This window comes from Parasteatoda tepidariorum, chromosome 2 (assembly GCF_043381705.1).
Source record: "Parasteatoda tepidariorum isolate YZ-2023 chromosome 2, CAS_Ptep_4.0, whole genome shotgun sequence".
NCBI lineage: Eukaryota > Metazoa > Arthropoda > Arachnida > Araneae > Theridiidae > Parasteatoda > Parasteatoda tepidariorum.
Window position 1 is genome coordinate 88713768 of NC_092205.1, and position 10084 is coordinate 88723851.

Genomic DNA, 10084 nt, shown 5'->3' on the forward strand with positions numbered 1-10084 from the left:
TTATGTTTGAAAGAACATTAAATATTACTGTCAGATTTTTAATCAGTTGCACAAAACAAAAGTATTGAATTACACATTAAAATAAGTAGATTTTTAAAAATATTTAATTGCTATTAATAATATTTTTAAAAATATTAAATAAATAATAAAAATTCTGCTGTAATATTAAATAAATATAAATATTAAATAATAAAAATATTAAATAAATAATAAAAATTTGTGAAGGTGCCGCTAAACCAGTGTTTTCATTACAGAAAAAATTGTGTTCTGCTGTTCGCACCTGTTCGAAACAATANGGACTTTTTTATGTTTGAAAGAACATTAAATATTACTGTCAGATTTATTAGCTATTAATAATATTTTTAAAAATATTAAATAAATAATAAAAATTCGGGCTACAATAACTTTAATGTGCACCTATGTATTAAACAAATATTGTGCAACAGATATCTAATTGTAAAAATACAAAACTTTAAAAAGGTTGGTATTAAAACTTACATAGTAGCACGCAAATTATTCAATGAGAAAATTGAGATATGTCTGCTGCAACCACCAGAGAACAGATATTTATAATTAAAATTTACAAATGTGTGTGTAAATATTTTCGTCCAAAATGAGTGAGTGGTTGCAAAAAGTTAAATCGGATAATTTCTATGAGAAAATTTCTGATACGCACATGCTAAATTATATTCACAAAATACAAAAAAAAAAAAAAAAAANAATGAAATAAAATAGAGCTACATACACGATTATTTTTGCATTTGAATAAATATTTTTCTGGGTGCAAAACCTGAGAAATAAATATTGATTCGTTACGAAAATTGTCCGCAAAAAAATGACAACTAATATAGTTTAGTTCGCGGGCCACACAAAACGGCTTCGCGGGCCGGATGCGGCCCCCGGGCCGCCAGTTGGAAACCCCTGCATTATAAGATACTATACTACCGTATAGAAGGAAATAATTATAGACAAATTAGGGGCCCACAACATCCGTCGAAAAAAGGCTTGCTTATTTTGTGAAAGTGCGCTGCTTAACTTAAGTGCGTGTAACTTAATTTATGAAATGATTATTTTAATGTAGAATGGACTATTGTTGATTAACTTTATACATTCAGAAAATGTCTACATATAATTTAAAGAAATTGGAATAGCTTAGGAATTATTTTTTTATAATTATGTTTATTTGTATTATTCTGCATTATTAGTTTAAAAATTTGCATTATTTCTTTAAGGGTTTTCATTATTTTAGAGTTTTAATTAATTATTTATATCTCTGAAGCAAATTATATGAAATATGTTTCGATAACTTTTAGATTAGTTTTAAAAAAAATTTAAACCTTTTTATTTTTTAAAATTATTAACAATTTTAACTTGCAATTTTCTATAGTTTTTTTTTTAAATTTTAACTGTAAGTAAAAACATTTTTTTTCCAACTATTTACGGAAAATGTCTCTCGCTAAAATTTTGTTTTAGTTACGTTTACGTGATTTTCTCAAAGATGATAAATTAAAAAAAAAAAAAAAAAAAAAAAAAAAAAAAAAAAAAAAAAAAAAAANATTTTCTTTAAAAGAAACTTTTCAATTTAAAAAATTTGATGGAAATAAAAAATGCGATAAATCTTGCGTCTGTTCCATGATTGAAATTATTAATAACATAAAGCAAATCCCCTTAATTCTCATTCTTCCAAACATTCATAGGTTCATTTTTCCCCTCGTTTCAAACTTCCCAGGTGTCGTTTATCTCTAGCTTCAGGCGCCAAATTGCTCAGCGCCGGTCTTTCTTCATAAATCAGTTCATACCCTTGCTGGATTCAATTGTAAAGTAATCTTGGCGATTAAATTTGGCGATGTTTATCAGGTGGTATCTTTAATAATGTGTTTCTCTTAAGAGCTAATCAAAGTATGTCACTTGTTGCCAATGTTGGCGCATTTATCGTCTAAAGAACGTAAGGAATTTGTTTTAAAAACTTTCTAGTTACACGATACAAATTCTTTTTGAAATCAAGAAATTTTTATGTAATTGTAATTATTAAGCCCTGCTCTTGATTTCTTTATTTCCTTCCAAATAGAATCTCTTTTGGCGGCTTTTAATGACGTCACAAATACTGATAGATTACGCTTTCACTGTCAGTATTTCTTGCAAACATCTTTCAATGAATTGATTGCTCATTGGGAAAAAAAAAAGTACGAATCTCTGTAATGTCGACCTGATCTAACAAAGAGAATAATTTGTTTCTTTGAAGTATTATTCGAAAATTGCTTATTATATTTCTGTTTGAATGTATTCAAAATTAATCCATAGTGCTCCTACAGTAACAACGCATGCGCAGAAAATACGATGAAACCCAAATAAACAACATAAAAATTTTAACTAGGACGTGGAGATGCTTTGTGTTTTATGATGTGGTACAATCTAAATTTACCATGAAATTTTGTTTAGTACGTGAATTTTATTCTATATTTGTTTCCTGTGATCTTAAGAAAAGAATTACTGTGAATGTGACAGATTGGAAATAATGGTTCAGATTGGTCATTAGAAGCTTATGGGACGTTGACTTGTGTCTGAAAGCACCATCGATTAAATGGGAAATTTACCATAGCACGTGTATTTGTTGTTTTTTCTTTGAATGTTGTGTTTATTTTTTTTCTCCGTAGTGAAATCTTTTCAAAAAATTTTCACTTAAAATGTGCCAAACCACTATAACATGAATAGATTTAATTACTACATTGTTATTGTGTTATGAAACATAACCTTCTTTAATTCAAGAAAAACAGCTTTGAAAGTTACTTTATAAAAAAAAAAAATATTGAATTAATTCCGTCCAAGATCTGAAAAATGTGTAATGAAGATTGTAGTCTAGTGAACAGCTTGAAAAGCATCACTGTATGAAAAACAATCTGGAGAAAGGTTCAATTTTTTTAATTTCAAAATTATGGGAGATGTTTTGCCTCCCAAGAGAGAGACAGTTGAGCGTTTAAAACGTCGATTTGAAATTTATCGTACTGTTCACAGTGATCGTTTTCCTAAATACGAACAAAATGCCAATGACAGTCGGGAAACAGAGAGACAAGAGACTTTATTGCTCAGACAAAGGTTTCTGGAATCTAAAGCCAAAAAAGCTAAAAACAAAAGTGATCATCATCGTTCATACAAAGACTCCATATCAGATAGCAACAAAACACCTATGGTAAGTATTATTTGATTTTGCTACTAACAATGTATAGAAACCATGTTTTCTCGGGTTGTCACCAGCACATATATTGGTCACCGTAACCTACAAGTTACAAAATTTAATTTAACCTGATAGTATTAGCTATCATAATTATTTTTGTTAACCAGATTTATACATTATGAAGACAATTTATTATGTATTAATACATATTATGTATTAGATCAGGGGTCTGGCTAGGCCAAATTTACTACCGTTTATTTTCACAAATTCAACTTTAGGAAAAACGGCAGTTTCACAAAATACTTTTTATTATTATTATTGTATAAATGATAAATCCATATTTTTACCATATTTCTGTGTTGATTTTTTAATATAATTTTTAATTTTCACAAATTGTGTCTAAATTTTCACAAAATAGGTACCTCTCAGAAAAACCTTGACAGACCCCTGTAGATTTATGTATCTAAACAATACTATTATGTACCAAAAATTAAATTAAGCTTAAACATTTTAATAACTTTATTTAACTATTTTATTTACAGGGGTCTGTCTAGGTTTTTCTGAGAGGTACCTATTTTGTGAAAATTAAGACAAATTTGTGAAAAATTATATTAAAAAATCAACTCAAAAATATGGTTTTATCATTTCTTAAGGGATACAAAAATAAAATTTTAAGAAAAAGTATTTTGTGAAACTACCGTTTCTCCTAAAATTGAATTTGTGAAACTGCCGTTTTTCCTAAAGTTGAATTTGTGAAGGTACCGCTAAACCAGTGTTTTCATTACAGAAAAAAATGAGAGAGAATTTCTCACCCTTTCTCAAAAATAGGGCGAGATCTCAAAAAGTTATTGTGTTTTGCTGTTCGCACCTGTTCGAAACAATACTAGTAAATAGGGAAGCTGGATAACAAGCATCGATGTTGAAAATAATGAAAGATCAAGAAAGAGAAGTTAAACGGATTCTATTCAAAATGGCAGAAGCCGAAATTTTTCCAAAATTCGCGAGATTCGCACTCTTTGAAATTGATTAATAGGGTGTGCGATCTTCTCACGTTAATCATTATCATTTTTTATCATTTTTTAATGTGAGAAAAGTAAAAAATAAGCGAGATTCTCGCGCTGTACTGAAAACACTGCGCTAAACGGTAGTAAATTCGACCTGGACAGACCCCCGATTTATTTGCCCATCTGCTACTTCTAACATGGGTGGTTACGATTGTTCAAAATAAATAATTGGCACTTAATTCACATGCTTATGAATCTGTGTTGTGTCTAGTTTCCTTTCATGTTAAGTAATAATCAGCATGAAAATTTCATGCTTAACATGTAATACACAATAATAATTGATTGCTGACTCACGGGACCAATTATTTGTTTCATGTTGAGTGGTATTTCACACTGAGCAATTTCTCGTTAATGAGGTTCGACTGTATTTCTAAAAAATATCGATTATTTAAAAATCTATCACAATATTTTTTTTTATCCAAATAAAAATTTTCAGCTATCACAATAATATTAGTTATTTGTGTATTATGACGACCATTTGAGCTAACTTTGCCCCGAAGTCACTTTGGTATCTTCCAAATTTGTTTTTACGTAATGATTTATTACAAAGAATTAGATGTTGTTATCTTGTGTATGCATACAGCGCTAGTGCAAAGATTAGAGTCCTCCAAAAGTCTTGATAACAAGATTTGTAAGATATTGAGTGTCCTCGTCGCAAACTTCTCGCCAAGTGCCCGGACATCAGCTCCTGGCGCGTCGGCTACCCCGGACGCGGTAACATGGTCTATTGCACTATTCATAGAAGAGGGGTGACATTACCTCCGAAAAGATTGAACTTTTGCCTTTTAGTCCGCAGATCCACCCTGTGGTAAACCAAAGGAGGCATTCCCGGATCCGCCACCTGGGGACACGCTCTCTAGGGGTTACAGGCATCCCCGAGAGCATTAGATAAATTAGAGCATTAAAAAGAATTAGAATGCTCCCCTGAGAGCATTAGAAAGAATGAGATAAAATACAAATATAACTTATTATAAAAATATGAGAAAAAATATTTAAATTTGAACGATTTCGATGATAATGGTTGACGATGTTGCAAATTGCAAGTACCTTTTAGTGTTCATTCTAGACCTTGAAAAGGGCAGGGCACTATTTACCCCTAAGAAAGAGCAGAGGCACCTATCATAAAAAAGGGCAGTGTTCACAAATGTTTGCATAACCTTTAAGACATCTAAAATATAAAAAGTTTTTAAATTTATCATTTAAAAAATCTTAACTTTTTTAAAGATAAACTATAAATTAAAAATAATTCCTCAGTTAAATTTGCACATTGTATAAATTAGTTTTAAAATGAGCGTAATTCTCGAATGTTGCATGTCGTAATAATAACTTATTAAACTTGTCAGGATTTTAAAAAACGATGTCAAGGTGAATACAAAAACGATAAGTAATCGCCGAAAAAGTGATTGAAAATTAATGTGGATTTACGATGGAATCATAATGAATCAAACGCATGAAAAAGTTATTACTAAAACATGAAATTCGTTAGCCATTACATCGGAATAAAAAATACCCCACCAGAAAATGGTCAAGAACCAACAAATAGCTGCAGAGAAAGCGATCAATAAACGATGTGGATTTACAATCTAATCGATCAAAATTGATAATGTCAAAAAATGACTCCATCAATCAAAAATCCCGCTTGTCGTAATAACACCGTATTAAAATTATCAGAATAAAGAAAAACAAGTAGAAATTGCCGGAAACAACGTCAATTATCATGAAATCGTCAAAAATCGAACACATTAAAACTTATAGTTCAAATTCGAAATTTAAATGTCGTACTTAATCCTATAAAAATTTAAAAACCATACGCAAAAGACCAATAAAATTATAAGTGATTGCCGAAACAAAATTCCTTTATCATACCTGGAAAATCACCGTAACATCTATTCTAATTATTTAGGGTGCATAGCATTTTTGAAAAGTGCTTGAAGGTGTTTATTTTTAATTTACATTTTTTTAAAAGCCCTTAAAGGTGCTTTTTTTGTTCAGAGTTGTCAATTGTCGTTGTAAAGTACAAAAAATGTGTGTTTTTCACAATTTTTTCAGAAACTAGTTATTTTGTCATGATTATGTCAGGTTTTCGAAAATGTTTTTCAATTTTATTGATATTTATAAATTAAAAACTTGAATGATAGAAAAAAAATTTGTTACTGTACAGACCCTAATTATGATTTTTTTTTTAATTTGGAAAGTGATTAAAAATATTTTTGAGTGCTTAAATAGTACTTAAAAGGTGCTTATTTTTTGTTGAAAAATCTGGTTACGCAACCTGTTATTTGTTCTAAAAATTCACATTTTTCTCAAACTGCCATGTTCCAATCCTTATTCAATGATATATTTTTTACTCACAAAATCTAATATTTGGCTTTTGAAATATAAAAAAATCAAAGGTTTCTGATGAAAAGTTTTTTAGTCTCCTTAACGCATGGATATAAATTTTCATTGAAATTCACCTTATATTCCTGGAAAAGTCAAAGATTTTTTCTTTCTTTTTTTTTTCATGCAATAATTATATAGTTAATTACCAAGAAAAAAAATTCTGTCACTTAAACATGTAAATAATTGGAAGCATTGTAGTTTTTTTATTTGAGAGTGGCTATGGTTTAATCATCCTGCAGTTCTCATTTCTATTCATGATTCTCAACATTTGTTATTTCAAAACTAGATCTTAACTGAGATAATTTTTAAATTCAAATTTTTTTCTTTAGATTTTAAGTAATTTATTTTAGATAATTTATCTTACAAAAGTTTTGTCCTTCTCGGATGCATATATAGCTGTGCTACAATGATATTTGCACAATATGCTTCATGTGTTAATTTAAATTGGTTGTAAATTTTTCAGTTTTTATATATTTATTAGTAATTAATTAAAAAATATAGAGCTTAATATTACTAAGATTTTCAAGAGCCGTGATTGGGTGTAATGCCCATGTTGTAGAGGTGTCTCCTGAGGGTGCAGTGACCAGTGAGAAGACCAATGATCTTCCTCGAGCTATTCCTGTTAAGTTTAAGAAGCTCTTTAATGTACACCAGGACAGTCACGATTTGACTCCTTAGTTTGCCTTTGACCATCATGCTCATTTGTAATTTCTCAATAGAGCTTGAAAAAAGATGCCCTGAACTATGCAGGCGAAATCCTCAAAGCTGGTTCAGGGCTACAGAAAATTTTACTGGAGCCAACCTGTGCTGATTCTTCAGCCAGCTCATTACCAGGAGTACCAATATACCCAGTGTAGGTATACATTATTACGAGTAGAAAGGTCACAAAGGACTGAGAAGCACTCCTTCACTAAAGAAGAGGTGAATTTACACCTTGAACACATTTACACATAGAAGAGCAGCCTGACTCTCAGAGCAGATGTAAATAGGTTTATTTAGATAGTGCACACCCTGCAACAAAAGATTATAGCATAGACTTCAGCCTGAAAAACAGTGGCGTAACTACTAAGAGGAAAGTGAAGTTTGGTATCAACATAGGAACAAATACCTGTCCCTGATTTAAGATCAATCCTAGATCTATCGGTGACTATTGCCCATAAGCCACCTAGGAGATTTGAGCCATTCATCTCTAGAAGTAAAATAGACATTGAAAGGCTTATGAAAAGCATATCTTAGTGACATATAATCACTAGGCGTAATCGAAGAAGGAAGGTCACCTGCAACAGGAGGTGTCCCCATGACAAGTGCTGTATAGAATTGATGACAGTTATACAAGATCTTAATAAATTTAACTTAAATATATGATTATTTTTTAACAATAACTACTTCTTGTTAAATTGTCTTGTAGTCTAAAGGTTGAATAGTGTTTTGCTCATAGTTTTCAAAATAATTCATTAATATAAAAATTAAATTGCATAGTTTAGTATTTTCTGTGTTGAAAATGAAATTTTAAAATTTCACTAAAATATCGACTTTAAAAAAGTTATATTTTTTATTTTTAATAAGAAGCAGAAAGAAAAACAAAGCCATTTAAGCAAAATATCAAAGAATTTTAAACTTGCATTGAAAAAAAAAACTAATTTATTTTAAATAAAATAGTTGTTTAGTTTGTTAGTTTTTTAAATTTAGATATGACATTTCTGGTTTTAGTTTTATTACTTATATTAAATTTATAGAAAGGAACAATTTAAGAAATTTTAAACCATTGCCTGCTTTTATTCATTTCTTCCATTTCATCTAGTTTATGCCATAGTTTTGGAAAAAATCTATGTCATGAGCCATAGTCTTGGAATTTCTTGAAAAGCACCCAACCTTCATTTAAATCACTTAACATAGTGTCTACTTTGTGTATAACACAATGCAACCTTTTTACATTACTTTGTAATGCGATAATGTAGCTCCTCTACTGGGTGTTTAATAATTTGTTTAAATTTTTTTTTCTGGAATTTATGTATTTTAAGCTTTACTGTTTATTTTTGAAAATTGAAGAACTATAAGTAAGAACTATAAGCCAGAACTATAAGTAAGACAAATCTTCGTTATATGCTTTAAAAAGAACAACAAATTATAAAAACCAGGATTTTGGGTATTTTCCTAAGACAGAAGTAAATATCCATTTATAAACACCCACATCTATAATCAGGAAACATTATTCTAAATTATTCTTCCAGAACAACTTCATTATTTATTAACCAGCAATAGCAAGTTTATTCCATAGTAAAGAAAAAGCCCGGAATGAAATAGGTTTCTTCCAACTCAAATGGAAGAAATGTGCGAAGCATTTTTTTATAAAGAAATATCAAACATTAAATTAAAATTTTAAACAGTTTATAATTGCTATCTAGTTAGACAAAAGTAAACACCCATTTATAAATACCCACTTCTATAATCAGGAAACATTATTCTAAGTTATTCTTGCAGAACAACTTCATTATTTATTAACCTGTGATAACAAGTTTATTCCAGAGTGAAATATCAAACATTAATAATAAAAAACATTAAACATAAAGAAATTTAAGTATGAAACATAAAGAAATTAAATACTAAAGGGATTTAAGTAATATCCACAGTGAAAGCATTAAACATGAAGAAATATCAAACATTAAATTAAAATTTTAAACAGTTTATGATTGCTATCTTGTTTAAATAATAGCATTATTTCCCAGTGATTTGATAAATCAATTTTGAATAAGTGAAAATAAAATGAAAAAGGAAAGAAAAATGAATTAAAGAAATTTCTAATTATATTGATATTGGCGCTTCTTTCAATGTTTTACATGAAAAAGTGAAGTAGAACTTTATTCTATAATTATATAAAAAGAAACTTTACATCATACTGATTTTTATTTAAAAAAATGCTATCTGAATGAACATTGTGTACTGAGAGCAATTCTTACATAAAGATATTTATTAATAAATATTTCAATACAATTTGTATTTTTACATACCTATCATAAGTTAATTATAGTTTATGCAATAAAATAAATTTTTATTCACAAATTACCGAATTTTCATTTTCAAATCAATGCTCAATTTCATTAAATTTATTTTAAAAAATTAAGTGGTAATCAATTTTAAAGCTTGAAATCATGTTAAAGTTTTATTTTTAAAAATAAAACTTTCATATATAAATGTTATAGCTCGGTTTTTCATTTTACATTTGATAGCTTTACAGTATTTTGCATAGGATTTTCTTATACGAATAAATACATTAAGAGACATATAACTGTTTCTCTTTTTTATATAACTTTTCTCAATTTCAAAGCTTGAAAGCATGTTAAAGTTTTATTTTTAAAAATAAAACTTTCATATATAAATGTTATAGCTCAGTTTTAAAGAAAAAAATTAAGTGAAAACAAAATTAATTTCAAAAATTTCATAAAAAATAAATATATTGTCCCCCCTT

At 28.6% G+C, this 10084-nt stretch overlaps 1 protein-coding gene across 1 annotated transcript in view; it reads left to right on the forward strand.

Annotated features, from left to right (window-relative positions):
- The first annotated feature begins 1775 nt into the window (after window positions 1-1775).
- LOC107452906 (mastermind-like protein 1) overlaps window positions 1776-10084 on the forward strand; it is a 33488-nt gene continuing 25179 nt past the window's right edge. Inside the window, exon 1 of the mRNA XM_016069531.3 lies at window positions 1776-3187. Coding sequence (XP_015925017.2) covers window positions 2933-3187 — 255 coding nt within the window. The 5' untranslated portion in view covers window positions 1776-2932. The remainder of the gene's footprint in view (window positions 3188-10084) is intronic.